At 42.7% G+C, this 22722-nt stretch overlaps 1 protein-coding gene across 1 annotated transcript; it reads right to left on the bottom strand.

Annotated features, from left to right (window-relative positions):
- Nucleotides 1–6324: 6324 nt before the first annotated feature.
- LOC115132121 (methylenetetrahydrofolate reductase (NADPH)-like) lies at nucleotides 6325–22710 on the bottom strand. Its single transcript, XM_029664381.2, has 13 exons — nucleotides 22560–22710; nucleotides 21868–21997; nucleotides 21328–21583; nucleotides 20956–21194; nucleotides 14506–14616; nucleotides 13043–13236; nucleotides 12324–12574; nucleotides 11878–12012; nucleotides 11473–11653; nucleotides 11111–11293; nucleotides 10569–10670; nucleotides 10351–10470; nucleotides 6325–9896 (listed from the first exon to the last, which is right to left on the bottom strand). Exons 3-13 carry the CDS (start codon nucleotides 21576–21578, stop codon nucleotides 9633–9635), a joined length of 2031 nt encoding a protein of 676 aa, XP_029520241.1. The 5' UTR covers nucleotides 21579–21583; nucleotides 21868–21997; nucleotides 22560–22710; the 3' UTR covers nucleotides 6325–9632.
- Nucleotides 22711–22722: the final 12 nt, after the last annotated feature.

The raw sequence follows: 22722 nt of genomic DNA, 5'->3' as shown, positions 1-22722 counted from the left end.
CCTTGCTGATGGTAGGCTTTGTTACTTTGGTCCCAGCTCTCTGCGGGTCATTCACTAGGTCCCCCTGTGTGGTTCTGGGATTTTTGCTCACCGTTCTTGTGATAATTTTGACCCCACGGGGTGAGATCTTGCGTGGAGCCCCAGATCGAGGGAGATTATCAGTGGTCTTGTATGTCTTCCATTTCCTAATAATTGCTCCCACAGTTGATTTCTTCAAACCAAGCTGCTTACCTATTGCAGATTCAGTCTTCCCAGCCTGGTGCAGGTCTACAATTTTGTTTCTGGTATCCTTTGACAGCTATTTGGTCTTGGCCATAGTGAAGTTTGGAGTGTGACTGTTTGAGGTTGTGGACAGGTGTCTTTAATACTGATAACAAGTTCAAACAGGTGCCATTAATACAGGTAACGAGTGGAGCACAGAGGAGCCTCTTAAAGAAGAAGTTACAGGTCTGTGAGAGCCAGAAATCTTGCTTGTTTGTAGGTGACCAAATACTTATTTTCCACCATCATTTGCAAATAAATTCATAAAAAATCCTACATTGTGATTTTCTGGATTTTTTTCTTCTCATTTTGTCTGTCATAGTTGAAGTGTACCTATGATGGAAATTACAGGCCTCTCTCATCTTTCTAAGTGGGAGAACTTGCACAATTGGTGGCTGACTAAATACTTTTTTGCCCCACTGTAGGTTGGAATCTCATTGATCAACGTACAGCATCTACCAAATAAGATATTTCCCAATGATCCATGTTGATGTGACGTGGTGTGCCCAATGAGAAAGCATTACCCATTGTGACTCCCCTGTGGCTGTATTTTCTATTTAATCAACATTATGAAGAAGTTTATCCATCCGATTCTGGTTTTCATAGACCAACAGGCATAACAAAACAACTTTAGAGTATGTGTTGTTCACTCCAGTTTTATCGTGACCCAAAATAGCCCCAGAGGTCTACAGCGAAACTTAATTTGACCTGGCAGCCTCCATATTTAAATGGTATAACTTATACCACTGGACCAAAATAGACTAATGACATCCAGCATGCATAGTTTCTGTCTAGGAATGCAAGGATACATGTACTTTACGTATAGCCTATACTCACTTAACCTCAGAGATCTCCACCATATCAATATGCAGAACATTTGCAAAATCTATCAAAAATAAGAGGTCATGAATGATTACATGACAAGTAGGCGCACATTTACTTAAACAAAAAAAAATGTATGATGGACATGTATAAGGAAATCTACAAAACATTTTGTATGAGCCAAATAATTTGAATGTAATTTTTTGGTGTTTCAAATTCATAATGAATTCATGTTGTACAGTATGTGTGCTCCCCCTCTACAGGGAATACAGTTAGAAGTCCTATAGGCACCAAGGCCTACTGGGAGTGGCAGAATGGCAGCACACACTAGTTTTACCATTCCCTGAAATGCTGACCATTGTTTTTTTTATTTTTAGTTATACCTTAAATCAGAACGTCTCTTTATTTATTGACATTTTTGTAAATGTATGATTTTTCCATTTAAATTCAACTCTGGACATATGTCAAGACGATAATTTCATCATTATGGCTAAAGGATTAGGATGGAAATTGTATTGGGACAATTATATTGGACAGTTTAGCCACTACAACTGCAGCAGTTTAAAGTCAGATGCACCGTCACTGCAGCCAGTTCAGATGCATAATAACTCAAGTTAAATGGAGTAAGTGACCAGTTTAAGGTTTCCATGTTTAAATAAACCTTTTTGCATTTTCAAGAATGTTGGATATCTGGGACATCCTTTCTTCCAGCCTTAGTCTCTAGGTGATCTTGTACAGTACAGGGGTCTATTCACTGGAAACCAAATGGAAGCAAACAGGCCAAAATGAGGAGGGACAAACCTGAACTTCTCCAATAAGACATGCACATTTTGTTGCAACTTGTTTTTTTGTGGCAAAAGGTTTTACGATGGTGTGCACTAATGAATGCACCCCAGTACTACATCTACATTTAGAATAATGAACTCTCTGCAGTCCCGTCTGTCTAAAGTTCAAGTCCCCAAAGGTTTAGCTGAGGTATGGGACCGGGAAGTATGACATAAGTATGAGGTAGCCCAATTTCAGCAGAGGGTGCTTCATCGCAAGAGGGGAGTTTTCTACACACAGTGTGAAAGAAGAGCCACGCTGACAGTTTTAGGCTAGTATAGATCACATTTTGCAAACTCAGCATTGAACAACTGACACTCATAATTCATCCTTTACCAACTGACAACTCCAGGCTAGTATTGGCATGTTTAATGGGTTTCACTGAGTAATGGAAACTGGTGGAACAGACATTTCTTGTGTAATCTTTCCAGGAGACATCTGTCAGTGGGTTCACAGTGAGTTCATGCTTATATAACATGGTTCCCGGGTTCCCCTCTCCACTATCATGTTCATCTGGTTTCCTAGTACCCTGGGGGGTGGGGGGGGGGGGGGGGTTACCATATAGGACTTGGTGCAGGTTTCAACATATTTCAAGCATGTGGCCTGCCCCATGCTTTTACAGAGTGCAAATTATACCGTGACATTCAGGGGCCTCCATTTCTTCCATTGGACCTCCTCTGTGTGCATGTGAAAAGAATGTATGGGCCTAATGCATGGGCCTAATAGTAGATGTCGTTTAACAGTCAAATGTTTTATTACCTTTTAATTTGTCATGAACACAACCAGTCATGATGTTCTTATTGTCAATCAAATCACTTCAAAAAGAAGGCTACCTACACCTGTTCTTCCACTCCAAAATAATTCCAGCATCCAGAAAGTGTACTGTGCAGTAGCACCATTTAATGGAAAGAGACATCTGTTTACAAACCACCAAAAAGTTTAATGACATTCGGCAATTGTCATTGGGTCTACACTCTTGCAGCCTGAATTAAATGATGCATCTTGCCGACAAAAGGACCTTTTCTGTAGAAAGAAATGTTTGGACACCTGAAAAGGGTTTGTAATACGGGACCAGAGACAGAAGAGGAAGTGAGATATCCCACTCAGTTCATTGACTTTCATTGAACTAGAAATAAACTAAGTAGACCAGACCCAGCCCGTAATGCATTGGTGTCTATGGAAGATACACCCAGTAAAACAGACCAGAACATTTTAAATGGTAAAAGGCCTGAGTGAACCATCTTTAAGAGGACTATCCAGGCATGACAAATACAGCCATGGAGAAAATGTTTTTAAACAGTGCACATAGGTAGGGGTGTTTCATTTGGAATGAGCTTTTATTTTAAATAATTCTCACTAGCAGTACAAATAGCATATATATATATATATATCTTAATTGCAGACTGGTTAAGTTAGAATTATTTGGAGACTCCCCCCAAAGTTAGATGTTGCATTTAGGGGGACTCATGTCTCATTCAGGCAGTCTGAGACCCCCCTGGGCCCTCCATAAATCACATTAAGACAGACCCTTTTCCTTGCATGAAGGAATCTTAAGATTAGACCGAATGACTGAGCTTCAGCATAACCCTAAGGAGATATCCATTGCCAGACATAACTGACCTGAGACAGGCTTTCACTATCTAAAACCCAGGGGAAGACTCCTACTACCCCAGAACAGTTGGTCATGTCGGTCTCTTTTGATAAGAGTTCAGCCAAGTAGGTTTCAATTCTGTTATTTTTAGTTTGTTGACTCTGGTGTGGACTCTTGTTTTTGACAGGAGGGGGTTGAATATGCCTAACAGGGTTCTATTGAAATCATGTTGGCATCTACCAATGGCAGCAATATGGCTTACATTTTAGTCATTTAGCAGGCACTCTTTTCCAAAGTGACTTTTGGGAGAAATAAGGGCATCTCGGCAGATTTTCCAACTTCTCGGTTACTGGTCCAACGCTCTTAACCATTAAGCTACCTTCCGCCCCTCAGGTGAGGTATACAGTTAAAGTTCACATACACTTAGGTTGGAGTCATTAAAACTTGTTTTTCAACCACTCCACAAATGTCTTGTTGAAAAACTATAGGTTTTTGGCAAGTCAGTTAGGACATCTACTTTGTGCATGATACAAGTAATTTTTCCAACAATTGTTTAGACAGATTATTTCACTTATAACTCACTATCACAATTCCAGTGGGTCAGAAGTTTACATACACTAAGATGACTGTGCCTTTAATGAGCTTGGAAAATTCCAGAAAATTATGTCATGGCTTTAGAAGCTTCTGATTGACTCAAATGATGTCAATTAGCCTATTGGAGGTGTACCTGTGGATGTAGTTCAAGGCCTACCTTCAAACTCAGTGCCTCTTTGCTTGACATCATGGGAAAAATCAAAAGAAATCAGTCAAGACCTCAGAAAAACAATTGTAGACCTCCACAAGTCTGGTTCATCCTTGGGAGAAATTTCCAAATGCCTGAAGGTACCGTTCTCATCTGTACAAACAATAGTACGCAAGTATAAACACCATGGGACCATGCAGCCGTCATACCGCTCAGGAAGGAGACGAGTTCTGTCCCCTAGAGATGAACGAACTTTGGTGCAAAAAGTGAAAATCAATCCCAGAACAACAGCAAAGGACCTTGTGAAGATGCTGGAGGAAATAGGTATAAAAGTATCTATATCCACAGTAAAACAAGTCCTAAAATCGACATAACCTGAAAGGCTGCTCAGCAAGGAAGAAGCCACTGCTCCAAAACCACCATAAAAAAGCCAGACTACGGTTTGCAACTGCACATGGGGACAAATATCATACTTTTTGGAGAAATGTCCTCTGGTCTGATGAAACAAAAATAAAGCCGTTTGGCCATAATGACCATCATTATGTTTGGCGGAAAAAGGGGGAGGCTTGCAAGCCAAAGAAAACCATCCCAACCGTGATTCACGGGGATGGCAGCATCATGTTGTGGGGGTGCTTTGCTGCAGGAGGGGACTGGTGCACTTCACAAAATAGATGGCATCATGAGACCGGAGAATTATGTGGATATATTGAAGTAACATCTCAAGACATCAGTCAAGTTAAAGCTTGGTCTCAAATGGGTCTTCCAAATGGACAATGACGCAAAGCATACTTCCAAAGTTGTGGCAAAATGGAGGACAACAAAGTCAAGGTATTGGAGTGGCCATCACAAAGCCCTGACCTCAATCCTATAGACAATTTGTGGGCAGAGCAAGGAGGCCTGCAAACCTGACTCAGTTATACCAGCTCTGTCAGGAGGAAGGGGCCAAAATTCACCCAGCTTACTGTGGGAAGCTTGTGGAAGGCTACCCGAAACAATTGACCCAAGTTAAACAATTTAAAGTCAATGCTACCAAATACTATTTGAGTGTATGTAAACTTCTGACCCACTGGGAATGTGATGAATAAAATAAAAGTTGAAATAAATAATCCACTGTTATTCTGAGACAGGGAATTTTTATAGGATTTAATGTCAGGAATGGTGAAAAATGGAATTTGAAATGTATTTGGCTAAGATGTATGTAAACTTCTGACTTCAACTGTACATTTGAACATAACTTAATGCTTAGACTCCAGGCAAGTGCAGTACATTTTATGTAGGTTAGAGGCCAGCAGGCTCAAGAGATAAGTTGTTCCAATGTATGCAGTGGGATATGGTTTGACTTCACGGCCACAGGGGCAGTGATACATCTGTCTAGAAGGATCATCCAATCCCTTTCTAACAAGTCACAGGCTTATGTTCCAAGGGGAAATCCCTAACTTGTGACATCAGGTGGTGAGATCCCATGGACTTTGTACTAACCGTTATCATGCAAAAAGGTATAGCTGAGTAAACCAGTGGTTCCCAAACTGTAGAGCATGGTGGTCCCCGCTCCGCAACCCCCACACCAAAAAAAGTTTTTTTAAATGAAGTCAGTCTAGCTTTAAAAACTTACTCTTGAAAGTTATAATAGAATGCACAAGGTGCAATTACAAAATTGAGAGCCATTTATAACTAGCCCAGGTCAGTTGACGGTTTTTAGAAAAACATTTTTTTAATCTGCCGAGTGATAAAAATGTGAACTCAAATATCACATGAATACACATTAGACATGGCAAAATGTATAGAAATGCAAGAAAACGTGCTTTAAAAAAAACACAATATTATTTGCACCCAAGACAAAATGTGTAGAATTGCAGTAAATAAGCTTCAAATGTGCTAAATGTTCTCCACCAACAAGAGTGGTATGAACAGTGTCTCCAGAACGGTGTTTGTGCCCATAGAAATAAAAATGGGGCGTGCGCACAAAGGGGGCACAGGATGTTCCCCAATACTGGAAGGAGTGAAAAGGCTTGGGAACCCCTGGTGTAAACCACCATGTACACATCAGGGAGAAGAAATTTAAATGAATCACACATTGTGCTGGTGGCAATTGAGCATTGCAACATGTAAAGTATGCTTGTTGTTTAATTGACGTTGCACAACGGTAATAGATATGAAACAGAGAAAGACAAAATAAAAGCAGTGAGGTCACTGCTTAAATGCTTGTTAGTTAAGGCCTCAGGTGACATCTTAGCAGCAGCTCATAGTGTGTATTATTTTCAATTATTGTCTATGGCAGATTACAATGGTAATCACAAATCAAGTCTGTCGATGCTTGTGTGTTCTGGTAACCCTGACTCGTCAGGAGAAATATCCTTGTATTTCTCTATTTAAACTTTGGTTTAAAAGAGAGTTTAGTCTTACGAAATGCTCTAGTCTACAGCTCTTAAATTCACATAATGAAAAACAGTTTCCAATATACCACAGTTCTCTCACACTCAAGTACATACATGACCAAAAGCATGTGGACACCTGCTCGTCGAACATTTCATTCCAAAATCATGGGCATTAATATGGTGTTGGTCCCCCCTTTGCTGCTATAACAGCCTCCACTCTTCTGGGAAGGCTTTCCACTAGATGTTGGAACATTGCTGCAGGGACTTGCTTCCATTCAGCCACAAGAGCATTAGTGAGATTGGGCACTGATGTTGGGCGATTAGGCCTGGCTTGCAGTCGGCGTTCCAATTCATCCCAAAGGTGTTCGATGGGGTTGAGGTCAAGGCTCTGTGCAAGCAAGTTCTTCCACACAGATCGAGAAACCATTTCTGTACGGACCTCGCTTTGTGCGTGGGGGCATTGTCACGTTGAAACAAAGTTGGATGCACAGAATTGTCTAGAATGTTATTGTATACTGTAGGGTTAAGATTTCCCCTTCACTGGAACTAAGGGACCTAACCAAACCATGAAAAACAGCCCCAGACAATTATTCCTCCACCAAACTTTACAGTTGGCACTATAGATTGGGGCACATAGCGTTCTCCTGGTATCCGCCAAACCCAGATTCACCCGTTGGACTGCCAGATGGTGAAGTGTGATTTATCACTCCAGAGAACGTGTTTCCACTGCTCCAGTCCAATGGCGACGAGTTTTACACAACTCCAGCCAACACTTCACATTGCGTAGGGTGATCTTAGGCAAGTGTGCGACTGCTCGGCAATGGAAACCCATTTCATGAAGCTAGAAGTAGTTTGGAAAATGGTAGTGAGTGTTGCAACCGAGGATAGATGATTTCTACACGCTATGTGCTTCAGCCCTCGGCAGTCGCGTTGTGTGAGCTTGTGGCCTACCACTTCGCGACTGAGACATTGTTGCTCCGAGACGTTTCCATTTCACAACAACAGCACTTACAGTTGACCGGGGCTGCTCTAGCAGGGTAGAAATTTGACAAAATGACTTGTTGGAAAGGTGGCATCCTATCACGATGCCACTTTGAAAGTCGCAGAGCTTATCGGTAAGGCCACTGTACTGCCAATGTTTGTCTAAGGAGAATGCTCGGCTATTTGCTCCATTTTATACACCGGTCAGCAAGGGGTGTGGCTGAACTAGCCGAATCAACTACTTTGAAGGTGTCCACATACGTTTAGATAGATACACCAAACACACAATTAAAATGGTTTAAAAATTACAAAACGTTTCCCTGTGTTACAATGCAGTCAGAAAGTATTCAGACCCCTTGATTTTTCCACATTGTTACAGCCTCATTCTAATTGATTAAATTGTTTTTTTCACATCAATCTACACACAATACCCCATAATGACAAAACATTTTATTTTTCTCAAAATTTAAAATGTATATAAGTTCAGACCCTTAATTCAGTATATTGTTGAAGTACCTTCGGCAGCTATTACAGCCGTGAGTCTTCTTGTGGATGACGCTACAAGCTTGACACACCTGTATTTGGGGAGTTTCTCCCATTCTTCTCTGCAGATCCTCTCAAGCTCTGTCAGGTTGGATGGGGTGCGCCGCTGCAATCATTTTCAGGTCTCGCCAGAGATGTTCGATCGGGTTCAAGTCCGGGCTCCGGCTAGGCCACTCAAGGACATTCAAAGACTTGTCCTGAAGCCACTTCTGCATTGTCTTGGCTGTGTGCTTAAGGTCATTGTCCTGTTGTGAAGGTTCACCTTCATCCCAGTCTGAGATCCTGAGCACTCTGGACCAGGTTTTCATCAAGGATCTCGCTGTACTTTGCTCCGTTCATCTTTCCCACGACCCTGACTAGTCTCCCAGTCCCTGCCACTGATAGCCTCATGTCGTGGGGATGGTTGTCACCACCATGCTTCACCGTAGGGATGGTGCCAGGTTTCCTCCAGACGTGACGATTGGCATTCAGGCCTAACAGTTCAATCTTGGTTTTATCAGACAATAGAATCTTGTTTCTCATGGTCTGAGAGTCCTTTAGGTGCCTTCTGGCAAACTCCAATTGGGCTGTCATGTGCCTTTTACTGAGGAGTGTCTTCCGTTTGGCCACTCTACCATAAAGGTCTGATTGGTGGAGTGCTGCAGAGATGTTTGTCCTTCTGGAAGGTTCTCCAATTTCCAGAGGAACTCTGACAGAGTGACCGTTGGGTTCTTGGTCACCTCCCTGACCAAAGCCTTCTTCCCCAATTGCTCAGTTTGGCCAGACGCCCAGCCCTGGGAAGAGTCTTGGTGGTTCTAAACTTCTTCCATTGAAGAATGATGGAGGCCACTTGGGAACCTTCAATACTGCAGACATTTTTTTGGTACCATTCACCAGATCTGTGCATCAACACAATCCTGTCTCAGAGCTCTACGGACAATTCCTTCGACCTCATGGCTTGGTGTTTGCTCTGACATGCAGTCAACTGTGGGACCTTATTTAGATGGGTGTGCCTTTCCAAATCAAGTTGTAGAAACATCTCAGGGATGATAAATGGAAACAGGATGCACCAGATGTCAATTTCAAGTCTCATCACAAAGGGTCTTATGTAAATAAGGTATTTCAATTATTTTGTTTATAAATGTGCAAATATTTTTTAAATCACGTTTTCGCTTTGTCATTATGGGGTATTGTGTGTAGATTGAGTAGTTAAAAAAAAGGATAATACATTTTAGAACAAGCCAGTAACGTAACAAAATGTTGAAAAAGTGAAAGGGTCTGAATGCTTTTCAAATGCACTGTATTTGTCATCGTATTCATTCACTGAAGTACCTCTTGATTAAGATCCATCCTCCAGATAATATATATATATATTTTTTTAAGTATATTTTTCAAAAGTATATACTGTATGGTATAATACTGTAGTTAAGTACTTTGGTGTTTGTTTAGTGAAAAGTTATCGAAAGCAGCACCAAAGAAAAAAAAGTCGCTCAGTTGGTGGCTATCGCCATGGTTACTTTCCAGGCTGTTCCTTGTCGGATTGCTCATCGTTGGGTTGCTCTGCAGGTTGCTCCGCGGTTTGCTCCTCTGGGGGGTTGTCAAGCAGCTCAAACATATCATCGATGACCTGCCACAAGCAGTTGTCCAAAGGGAAGTCGTTGTCCACCAGGTTGACAAGGAAGTAGTTGTCGTGGATATACTTGATGATCATACGTGATGGGGACTCGTCTTCGTACAGCTTGGCCCACTGCTCGATCCACAGGGCAAAGGCCTCGTCCTATTAAAAGAAGGCGAGAACAATTAACTCAACACATTCCAGAAAGGTGTTCAGGTGTGTCGCTAAAGATTCATCTTTACAGCTCTGGTAACTGATACAGCTTGCTGATGAAGTTACACATAAAATTCTGGTTTTGAAAAGGCTTCACGGGAGGTTGTGTCAAACGCTCAAGCTCAAAAAGATGTGGAGGGTTCAAAACTGTACTTCAAATACCATACTCCACTAAAATCTCTTTAAAATGTTAGAGAACTAAATGACAACCATTCCACGAACTCATCTGAGTCATGGGCACAGTCCACAACCAGAAACAACCCCGAGCACACTCAATCTTGCTGATAAGCAGTTCAGTGAAAATGCCTACACCTATCCAGTTGCTGTATATCTACACAAGTGCATAGAGGGTAATGTTCCTGGAAGGGGCCCAGTAGGTTAATGAGATGACCTTTGACCTTACCTTCCAGTACAAGAAGCTGACTGGATCCACCACGGTGGGCTGGACAATCTCCCTGCCGGGGAAGATGCCCCATGTCACAGCGTTGGGTTGCATGTCATGGGCGTTCGTAGTATTCTGACCCTGTAGATGGATACAAAAATCAGCCAGTAGATCATTCTAGCAAACTGTTCCAATTCACAAAATATGTGTAGATGTAATGCCTGTAGTTGAGAACTTACGTGAACGTTGACGATGTGGTAGTTGACGCGAGGCTCGTACTTCTTTAGCACTTTGAGGAGAGCGGTGACATTTTCGCTTGAGGTGAAAAATTCCAGATAAGCCTGTTGGATTTGTAAATGTGGCACAGCATAAGGTTCATGTCATCTCATGATTGCTATGCATGTGATACAAGAACTGTTAAGTTTGAAAAACCTCCACTGCTGATCAACAATACCACAAAAGATTGATTTATTCATGCACTTTCATTTCTAGGAAAGATTGTGAATCAACCTACTCTCAATAACATAAGATAAACTGTGACCGCCTTAATTTTGCTAAACCAGTAGTAATCCTTGATAATTCTAAAGGATTTATGGGTATTTCTAAATAGTGTTCCAAGTGTACATCCCCCTGCCCACTCCTTTTACTAGGCCTACCTTATTCTTTTTAGGAAAACGTTACTTTAAGCATACAGGTACAGTAATATAAGCATGTATGAGCCGTTATATAATAAGACATAATTGGTCATCCCCACAACCAAACTACAGATGCCGAACTTTACCTTCTGGAAGACGTAGCCACCAGGGGGGCCCCAGCCCACGATGGGGTCTGACGAGGGCTTGCCGTTGATGCTGGGCTGGGAGTTGATGGTGAGGACTCCCCTGCGGTTTACCTTGTCCAGCTCGTCCTTCAGCAAGTTGGTCTCCGGGGCCAGCGGGTCGTCATTCCACGGCAGACACATCACCTAGAAGACGAGAGGTCAGGAGACATCAGCCGAGCAAAGTGCAAGTCAAGGGTTTAGGTTCTTGTTTTAAGTGGTTGTCATAATGCACATGGTTGTATTTATGAGACGCCTAATGAAAGAAAGTTAAGGTTTCAGTTTCGGTCTGTTTTCACGCCAAAGTGTAGAGGTCCGGGTGTCACCTTGTGTCCGGCAACATTGGGCTGGGCCGTGATATAGCTGGTGAAGACCTCGTAGACGCTCTGCTCGCTGGTCAGCTCCTCGCCCCACATCTTCAGCAGGGCGTCTTTGGACGACTTACTCTTAAGGTAGAACAGGTAGTAATCGTTGAGTTCACCAAAGGCCGGAGATGACGAGTTTCCCCTGAAATAACACAGAGCCAAGTTGACAAGACCTGGGGACATTGCCTGTTCACTGATTATACAGTACTTGTTCACATTATACATCCCTGATTCACATCACAGTATAGCTTGGCTCAGTCCAGTAGTGAAAAGGCCTTGAATGAACATCATCATTTACACCCACAAACTAGCCAAGGTGAGAAACTGTGGCCAAACTTTCTGAAGTTTTTCTCCAGTGTTGCTCACCATCGTCCATTGGGGAAGTCATCCCAATCCTGTGTTCTGTAGATATAGCTCTTGGGTCTGGAGGCCCAGAAAATGGGCCGCACGTCCTCCACTTTGCGTTTGGGGTGAGCGCTCACCGCCCAGGGGAGTGTCCGCCTAGCAATCCAAGTAGACCCCAAACCCTCCATCAGTACTAGGAACAGGCAAGACAGCGCGTATTCCATTCTAACACCTAGCCAGTTAGAAATGACTTCACATGGTGAAATCTTTGTTAAATGTTCCAGGTCTAATGAAAGTGCTGTAATACACACGATTACAAAATGGTACCCACACTACGTGTTAAAACATGACAGCTCAGAAGTCGAACATGCCATTAGTTTTAGGTTTCCCCCCTAAATACTGGGTAAGCTAAATCAAGCACAACCTAAAGTGTTTGAAAGATAACCAATCTAGCGCAATTGACAAACCTGGGGTCCTCGATCCACAGGCCCAGCTGCCGCAGTACCTCCATGGTGGCTACCTCACGGTTCAGCGTGTAGAAGTGGAGGCCCGGCACCTCACCGCTCTCCAGCAGCACGCGGCACATACCCACAGCCTGCTCAATGCCGTAGTTGCGGATGGCCGCATCGTTGTCCTTGATGGGCTCGATGACCTGCATGATCTCCTCGGGCACCTCCAGCTTGGACAGTTTGACCAGCTGCCTCAGAGACTGGTAGCCCTGGAAAACCACAAATCCTACTGGTTCAGGTACTGACAGAAAAACAAAATGTAAAGAACAAATGTCTCCATACAACTGATGTACTCACATTGCAGACACACTTAATACAGCGAAAAATAACAAATGACACACGTCACGGTGGGAGTGTTACATTTCTGTATTGACTGGCATCAATGTAGAATTGATAAAAATTCCAAGGGACAATGGTCCAATTATGAGAAAAAATGTGTTTTGAATGGCACTGAGCGTACTTGGTCATTTGTTACATCTTTGCTATCACATTAGAAAAAATGTTCTGTTCAAAAAGACTACCCCTCCCTTTAAACCTTTGACAAATGTAGCCTTTGATCACTCCACACACAAACATGACATGTTTTTGTCATTAGTAGACGCTCTTATCCAGAGCGACTTACAGTAGTTAGTGCATCAATTTACACCCCCCCAGTTTAGGCCCATATCCAACAGTACCTGGATAGGGAAGATGCCTGGTAGGATGGGGCAGGTGATTCCTATGGCCCTGCAGTCTCTGACAAACTTGAGGAAGGTGTCAGCCCGGAAAAAGAGCTGGGTGATGATGAAGTCGGCGCCAGCGTCCACTTTCTCCTTCAGATGTCTCAGGTCCTCGTCGTAGCTCTCCGCCTCCGGGTGGCCAGTGGGGTAGCCTGCCACAATGAAAAGGTTTTAATGCTCAGTGTGTGGAGGTCACATTTGTGACCAGTTTCAAGAAGCTAGGCATACATGTCACACATCACTACCTCACAGGAGATGCATTTGACAATAAATGTTTTTTTGGGCAGAATTGCCTTCTGGAACGTGTGAACTTTCATGTGCCTCATTAACAAACTTGTATGCAATCTGTAAATAAGATGTTTTTATTACGAGCCTATTTGGTTTAGCCACGAAAAGATACAGGAACTTACCCACTAGCCATGATTGGCTGAGATAGTAGATGGGCTGGACATGCCCGAGAGATGAGTTTGGATTGTCTGCCATGTAGCATGCTTCGGTCTATAACATGAGTTGCTCAGTATGTGTGAATAATCCTTTCTACCGTGACATTTTTTTTGGAAAGATGTCATGAAGAACTGTAAGTGTTGCATTGCGGCCCTGAAGTTCATAGCGCTATCGAGCAGCAGGAAAAAGTTGTGATGGACTACTTTCTGGAGGACATGCCATTATGTCTCTCTAAGACTAATAAAAAAATCCCTGATTTAGGGGGGTGGGGGGGAATCATTGAAGTCTTCCCCCATCAGTCATCAGAAGAAACGTCAATTAACAGCATTGTCACAGAAGACAGTTGAATGCACGGTGGAAACAGAGAGAGATGATTCCCAAATGCGGAGAGTCGAAAAGATAACAGGGGGCTGTTATACAACACACCGGTCTCTGGATGACATAGTCAAACTAAGGGCAGGACAACCATGGCATCGATGACAGAGGGAGACGCGTTCAGCCATGTATACCGGTAGCTACAATTTTCAGATATTAGTTACTCATTGTCAGAAAGCAAGTTAAAGCCTACTGTTCGGAGGGTGTGAACGATGCTGAATCAGCGTAGACAAAGAGCTCTCCAGTATGTGTACCAAAACATTCAGAGGGCCAGTTTCAAGTTCATCAACTTTCAAAGCAGAATGACTTTCCCTTTTTTCCTCAACTGCAGTGTATGATATACAATTGTCTAACTCTCAGTCTCTACTTTTACACAATGTAAAAAAAAAAGAAAAAAAAGTTGCTATATAGGACCGAATCCAGGTGGTGGGTCACATTATACCAACTTGTAGCACTAAAATGGTTTTTGGGGTGATAAAATGCTCACATCGTATCAGTAGGTACAGCCTACTTTAAAGTCTTTCACAAATTACCTGACATAGGATATAATTACAATATGATGACGCTTTGTAAAAAAGAAATACATTTTGCTTCAAACGTACCGGCAACGCAGATGTCAAAGTAGTCGTCAAACTCGCAGCGTATGTGTTTGACTAGGTCTGTGGCGTAGTTGAAGCCCGCTTCTTCCTCTTCCCAGTCAGCCCCCATAGGATCTATAAAGAGATCAGGAAAACATGGTGTTTACTGGGAATTTGTTACAATGAGTCCTAGCTAGTTAGCCAAGACTCTTGAAAAAGACACGTCATCTCGATGAGAAAAACCTGGATAAATAAGATTCACTCAGACTCGGCGATATGTGACCACGAGCATAAATGCAAACCAAAAATATTGAAGAGTGAATGATGCAAGAGGCTCCAATGCGAGTGACAGGACGAGAGCTTGAACAGCAATGTGAAGATCTTGCCGAGTGATGCAACAGGCTGCAATCATGCATTCAAACAGAAACTTCTCTCCAAAATATCAGGGTGACCCTCAAAACACACAAACATTCCTACAAATGGACCAACCTTGCTGTGTAGAAGTTGTCCCTAGGATCAGCTCACCCTCCCCAAATCCTAACAATAACAATTAAAAGTGGAACTGACAGCGTTTTAGCAACATAAAATCTTAATAAAATCAGTTAATGTTAAGCTTTTTTTGCTACTATTCTGAGAAGTGAGCACTGATATGGCAATTTTTCACAATGTTTGAAATTGACAGTAAGGCATGTGTGAAAATTCTAGAGCGATAGAGTGGGAAAGCGGCCGTTCGTTTCACAATTAATAAGGTACTTAAGTAAATAAAATGTCAGTCTTGTTCAGGAGCCAATCAGAGCTACAGTAGGCCTATATGCAAATGGTTTTTTGCGCCTGCCATCATTCACTTTGAAGTGGACTGTTTGTCTAACGGCAATAGCAACAGCGCGACTTTAGATCATTAGAAAGTGTTCACAAAAAGCCACAAAATACACCTGAAAGGATTAATAGACTGGTCGATTGAGATTTTTTTAATGCACACACACATTCAAAAGTTTGGGGTCACTTAGAAATGTCCTTGTTTTAGAAAGAAAAGCACTTTTTTTGTCCATTAAAATAACTAACTTTTTTTTTTTTAAATACAGTATAGACATTGTTAATCTTGTAAATGACTATTGTAGTTGAAACATCAGATTTTTTATGGAATATCTACATAGGCGTACAGAGGCCCATTATCAGCAACCATCACTCCTGTGTTTCAATGGCACGTTGCGTTAGCTAATCCAAGTTTATAATTTTAAAAGGCTAATTGATCATTAGAAAACCCTTTTGCAATTATGTTAGCATAGCTGAAAACTGTTGTTCTGATTAAAGAACCCATAAATCTGCCCATCTTTAGACTAGTTGAGTATCAGCATTTGTGGGTTCGATTACAGGCTCAAGATGGCCAGAAACAAAGACCTTTCTTCTGAAACTCGTCAGTCTATTCTTGTTCTGAGAAATTATGACTATTCCATACAAGAAATGTAAGATCTCGTACAACGCTGTGTACTACAGAACAGCATAAACTGGCTCTAACCAGAATAGAAAGAGTGGGAGGCCCCGGTGCACAACTGAGCAAGAGGACAAGTATTTTAGTGTGTCAAGTTTGAGAAACAGATTCCTCAAGTCCTCAACTGGCAGCTTCATTAAATAGTACTCGCAAAACACCAGTCTCAACAGCGAAGAGGCGACTCTGGGATGCTGGCCTTCTAGGCAGAGTTCCTCTGTCCAGTGTCTGTTATTTTGCCCATCTTAATCTTTTCTTTTTATTGGCCAGTCTGAGATATGGCTTTTTCTTTGCAACTCTACCTAGAAGGCCAGCATCCCGGAGTCACCTCTTCACGGTTGACCTTGAGACTGGTGTTTTGCGGAGTGCTGCAGAGATGGTAGAACCTTCCAGAAGGACAACCATCTCCACAGAGGAAATCTGGAGATCTGTCAAGGTGACCATCAGGTTCTTGGTCACTTCCCTGATCAAATCAAAGTTTTGTATTTGGTGCACGTGACAACAGGTGTAGCACTTAGTGAAATGCTTATTTACAGGCCCTTTACAGAACCATTACTAGCCTTTCAAAGCACTTCATGGCTACGGACGTGAGTGCTACGGGTCGGGTCGGTAGTCATTTAGGCATGTTGCCTTCGTGTTCTTGGGCACAGGGACTATGGTTGTCTGTTTGAAACATATTGGTATTACAGACTCAGACATGTTGAAAATGTCAGTGAAGACACCTGCCAGTTGGTCAGCACATCCCCAGAGCACACGTCCTGGTAATCAGTCTGTCCCCGCGGCCTTGTGAATGTTGACCTGTTGAAAAGGTCTTACTCACGTTGGCTACGGAGAGCGTGATCACACAGTCGTCCGGGACACCTGGTGCTCTCATGCATGCCTCAGTGTTGCTTGCCTCAAAGCGAGCATAGAAGTGATTTAGCTCGTCTGATAGGCTCGTGTCACTGGGCAGCACGCGGCTGTGCTTCCCTTTGTAGTCTGTAATGATTTGCAAGCCCTGCCACACAAGACGAGCGTCAGTGCCGGTGTAGCACGATTCAATCTTAGCCCTGTATTGGCGCTTTGCCTGTTTAATGGTCCGTCGGAGGGCATAGCGGGATTTTCTTATAAGCTTCCGGGTTAGAGTCCCACTCCTTGAAAGCGGCACCTCTACCCTGTTGCTCAGTGCGAATGTTGCCTGTAATCTATGGCTTCTGGTTGGGGTCACTGTGGGGGACGACATCCTCGATGCACTTATTGATAAAGCCAGTGACTGATGTGGTGTACTCCTCAATGCCATCGGAAGAATCCCGGAACATGTTCCAGTCTGTGATAGCAAAACAGTTCTGCAGTTCAGCATCTGCTTCATCTGACCACTTTAAAAAACATGTTTGTATTAAATAGACCAAGTCACTGGTGCTTCCTGCTTTAAAATTTTTGCTTGTAAGCAGGATATAATTGTGGTCAGATTTACCAAATGGAGGCGAGGGAGAGCTTTGTATGTGGAGTACAGGTGATCTAGAATTTTTGGTTGCACATTTAACATGTTGATAGAAATTAGGTAAAACTGATTTAAGTTTCCCTGCATTAAAGTCCCCGACCACTAAGAGCGCCACCTCTGGGTGAGCGGTTTCCGGTTTGCTTATTTCCTTATACAGCGGACTGAGTGCGGTCTTAGTGCCAGTGTCCGTCTGTTGTGGTAAATAAACAGCCACGAAAAGTATAGATGAAAACTCTTGGCAAATAGTGTGGTCTACAGTTTATCATAAGATACTCTACTTCAGGCGAGCAAAATCTATTGACTTCCTTAGATTTCGTGCACCAATGGTTTACAAATATGCAGACCCCCCCAGTCTTACCGGAGTGTGCTGCTCCATCTAGCCGGTGCAGCGTATATCCCGCTAGCTGAATATCACAATCATTCAGTCACGATTCTGTGAAACTTAAGACGTTACAGTTTTGATGTCCAGTTGGTGGGATATTCACGCTTGTACCTCATCTAATTTATTGTCCAATGATTGTACGTTGGCAAGTAATATTGACGGTAACGGCAGCTTTCCCACTCGCCTTCTGCGGATCCTTACGAGGCACCCCACTGTGTCCTCTGTACCTGCTTCTCTTTCCTCTTGCCAACGATGGGGATGTTGGCCTTGTTGGGTGTTAAGTACATCCTGTGCTTCCTGAATAAATATATATATATTTATTTGTCTAATCCGAGGTGAGGGATGGCTGTCCTGATATCCATAAGCTATTTTTGCCGTAAGATACAGTGGCAGTAACATTTATGTCAAAAACAAAAAATGCAACAAAAAAAACCTAGGTAAAAAAATACACACGATAGCACAATTAGTTAGGCGCCCGTTATACTGCTTTCATTTCTTCCGGCGCTACTCTATAAAGACCCTTCTCCCCCGATTGTTCTGTTGGCTGGGCAGCTAGCTCTAGGAAGAGTCTTGGTGCTTACAAACTTCTTCCATTTAAGAATAATGGAAGCCACTGAGTCCTTGGGGACCTTCAATTATGCTGAAATGTTTGCTTCCTTCGCCAGATCTGTGACACCACACAATCCTGTCTGAGCTCGACGGATAATTCCTTCCACTTCATGGCTTTGTTTTTGCACTGAAATGCACTGTCATCTGTGGGACCTTATATAGACAGGTGTGTGTGCCTTTCCAAATCATGTCCAAGCAATTGAATTTACCAAAGTTGGACTCAAATCAAGATGTAGAAACATCAAGGATGATTATTGTAAACAGGATGCACCTGAGCTCAATTTAAAATCTAAGGAAAGGGTCTGAATACTTATTTACATAAAAGGTACCTTTTAGTTGTAATACAATTGCAAAACATTCTAAAAACCTGTTTTGCTTTGTCATTATGGGGTACTGTGTGTAGATTGAGGAGGAAAACATTTAATTAATTTTAGAATAAGGCTGTAACGTAACAAAATGTGGAAAAAGTCAAGGGGTCTGAGTACTTTCCGAATGCACAGTACCAGTCAGAAGTTTGGACACTCCTACTCATTCAAGAGTTTCTTTATTTTCACTATTTTCTACATTGTAGAATAGTGAAGCTATGGAATAACACATATGGAATCAAGTAGTAAGCAAAAGTGTTTAAAAATCAAACTATATTTTACATTTTAGATGATTCTTCAAAGTAGCCACCCTTTCTCTTGACAGCTTTGCATTCTCTCAACCAGGTTCATCTGGAATGCTTTTCCAACAGTCTTGAAAGAGTTCCCACATATGCTGAGCACTTGTTGGCTGCTTTTCCTTCACTCTGCGGTCCAACTCATCCCAAACCATCTCAATTGGATTGAGGCCAGGTGATGGTGGAGGCCAGGTCATCTGATGCAGCACTCCATCATGCTCTTGGTCAAATAGCCCTTATACAGCCTGGAGGTGTGTTGGGTCATTGTCCTGTTGAAAAACAAATGATAGTACCACTAAGCCAAAGCAGATGGGATGGCGTATCACTGCAGAATGCTGTGGTAGCCATGCTGGTTAAGTGTTCCTTGAATTCTAAATAAATCACAAAGCACCCCCAACTCCATGCTTCACGGTGAGAACCACACATGCAGAGATCATCCGTTCATCTACTCTGCGTCTCACAAAGACACGGAGGTTGGAACAAAAACAACCTAAAATTTGTTCTCATCAGACCAAAGGACAGATTTCCACCGGTCTAACATCCATTGCTAGTGTTTCTTGGCCAAAGCAAGTAAGTATCTTCTTATTGGTGTCCTTTAGTAGTGGCTTCTTTACAGCAATTCGACCATGAAGGCCTGATTCACGCAGTCTCCTTTGAACAGTTGATGTTTAGAGGTGTCTGTTACTTGAACTATGTGAAGCATTTATTTGGGCTGCAATTTGAGGCTGGTAACTCTCATGAACTTATCCTCTGCAGCAGAGGTAACGGTCTTCCTTTCCTGTGGTGATCCTCATGAGAGCCTGATGGTTTTGCAACTGCACTTGAAGAAACTTTCAAAGTTCTTGAAATGTTCCGCATTGACTGACCTGCATGTCTTGTTTCTCTTTGCTTATTTGAGAGCCATAAGGAAATCAGTCAACTGAAATGGTCTGCGGTTGGGAGGCCGGTTGGACATACCGCCAAATTCTCTAAAACAACGTTGGAGGCGGCTTATGGTAGAGAAATTAACATTCAATTCTCTGGCAAAAGCTCTGGTGGACATTCCTGCAGTCAGCATGCTAATTGCACCCTCCCTCAAAACTTGAAGACGTCTGTGGCATTGTGTTGTGTGACAAAACGGCACATGTTAGAGTGGCATTTTATTGTCCCCAGCACAAGGTGCACTTGTGTAATGATCATGCTGTTTAATCAGCTTCTTGATATGCCACACCTGTGAGTTGAATGGATTATCTTGGCAAAGGAGAAATGTACACTAGCAGAGATGTAAACAAATTTGTGCACAAAATTTGACAGAAATAAAAACTGTGCGTATGGTACATTCCTGGTATCTTTTATATCAGCTCCTGAAACACGAGAGCAACACTTTACATGTTGCATTTATATTTTTGCTCAGTATAGATCATTTTGCCTATTTGCCACATTATGACTGACTTGTTGCCATGCCTCTTGCTATTTTGATTGTATTGACATGCACAGCCTTTGATACATTTGTAGGTTTTTGTAAACCACAGCTGGCCTGGTAGACAAATTGATAGCAATATTTGTTGGACTACCAAGAATAGTATTGGTGAATTAGCTAATTAATCATGCATTGAAATGCATCCATCTATTCTGCCAAAAAATGCCTTCCTCTACATCATGCAGTTGAGTAAACTAGAACCACATTTTTTATTTCTCAAGTCAGTTTTGTAGCATAAACAACGAATTTGATATATTTGACTGATATGAATGTCAGTTTCAGAGCTGCAAAGTAATTAAAACGCTGTCAGTTCCACTTTAAGAAAATAAAAGTGAAAACCGACCTTAGAACTGAGTCTGGGTACAATGTCACCCTAGTCCATGCAAAAAGGCCCTACCTCCTCTTAGAGCCATGATGTTCTTCAGGCCAAGGCGTTTGGCTTTGCTCAGGTACCCAGTGATCTTTTCTTTGGTCTGGTTGCAGCAGGTCAGGTGCAGGATGCTCTCCAGGCCACAGTAGTTGACCGCTGTGCTGGCGATCATCATGGAGGAGGTCTCCTTGTCTGAACCCGGGTCCCCTGCCGGATGCCAGGTAACGTCTATGAACAGGGGCCCCCCTGAGCCCATGCGATCAAATCTGAATTGGCATAAATGGGAGAGAAATTTGCATTGATTAGCAGGTGATACATTTCAACAGGTGATAGTTTTGAGTTTGAAAACTAAGTGCTGAGTTACTAGAACAAGCCAAAGCCAAAGTTTCTGCTACATACCTAGAGATGAGGTTGACAGCTCCACTTGCAGTGCGAGGGGGGAAGAACTCGAGGGAAAACCAGTGGTCGCCCGACTCCGTCCGGCGGCGCATCTTGTCCCGTAGCCTGTCCGTGCGGTCGGTGTCCAACACCGGCGTCGAGGAGCGAGAGCTTTCCTTGGAACTCTCGCAACCGCTGTTGCTCGCGCCACTTGAGTCGCTTTTGCTGCATGTTCGCCATGTGTCTTCGACTCTCTGCACTTGATTCACCATGCTGCCTACAGCCAAAAACAGTGTTTGAAGTTTGGGAGTCAAACTATCACGAGTTAGCTTACACTGAAGTTCTCTCACTCACACACACACACACACAGTCGCTCGCACACGGGCGAAAACATGTGAAACTGAAAGACACGCTAGCCAGCATGTATTACTGTTAGCTAGCTAGCTAACGTTATCCACTGAACAGAATAAACAAAGCAGCTAACGTTACAAAGATGTTAGCTAGCTAGTTAACGTGAGCAATCATGCACAACATTCGGCAACAAATGCATAACTAACTTACCTGTTTCTCTCAATTCTTCCACAAATTCTTCTGCAGGCGTAACGTTAGCTAAATACTCTCACAGGCTCGCCTGCTTTGTGAGCTGCTACAACGTGCGACTGGCTTTATATTCCTCGTCCGGATCCAGCGTCTGGGCAGAGGGGGAGATAGCCGATTAAACGAAACTCCATGATTTACAATGGAGTTGAGAAGTGCAGGAGTACTGGAGCTCCGGCATCACATAATGAGGTGTTTTATTTCAGTGCTCAAACAATAGCCCAATTAAACACGACTCACGACTTTGTTATGTGTGCTAATCTTTGGGTGCTTAAATACAAATGTATGTGAGGTCAGAGCTCCAGTCTACTCACACTACTTATCTCACAACTGCATCGTAATCGTTGAGTTTAGTCGGCTAAAAGCGGGAGACAAGACGATGACTATGAAAAAATACGCCTCGATCACACCGAAAGTGTTTGACGTTTTGGTACATTCATGTCGAATGTAATGCTGTGTTTGCCTTGCACCATTGTGTTGCAGTGCGTTATGTGTGGTGGATAGTTGGATTTATCGAACGTATGCATCACATTGTGTGCATAGATGGAATGACAGAAATTGTAGCAGATGTTGCATATCATTTTTGCACTGCAGGTGTGATCGAGCCGTTAGACAGCTCTGCACATGTTAATGGAAAAATATTTGAATTTACTAACCAAATATGGAGTTTGGCTGAGCAATTATCTTCATTTACTGCCGTCACGCCCGGTATGTACTTCCAAAAAAGGTATAAATAATGATGTACAAGCAACCGAAAACAATGTCTTGTCTGGAATTATGTAGTGTTTTTGACCAAGTGCGCATGCGCCAAATCCACTA

This window comes from Oncorhynchus nerka, linkage group LG7, assembly GCF_034236695.1.
Source record: "Oncorhynchus nerka isolate Pitt River linkage group LG7, Oner_Uvic_2.0, whole genome shotgun sequence".
In the NCBI taxonomy this organism is placed as follows: domain Eukaryota; kingdom Metazoa; phylum Chordata; class Actinopteri; order Salmoniformes; family Salmonidae; genus Oncorhynchus; species Oncorhynchus nerka.
This window is presented reverse-complemented; position numbering and strand designations above follow the sequence as displayed.

Coding starts and splice junctions, on each gene's coding strand:
- LOC115132121 (XM_029664381.2), bottom strand. CDS start 21,578: ATGGTGAATCAAGTGCAGAGAGTCGAAGACACATGGCGAACATGCAGC. Junction 12,575..13,042: donor CAGGCATCTTCCCTATCCAG/GTACTGTTGGAT, acceptor GTGGTTTTCCAG/GGCTACCAGTCTCTGAGGCA. Junction 10,671..11,110: donor GTGGCTACGTCTTCCAGAAG/GTAAAGTTCGGC, acceptor CAAATCCAACAG/GCTTATCTGGAATTTTTCAC.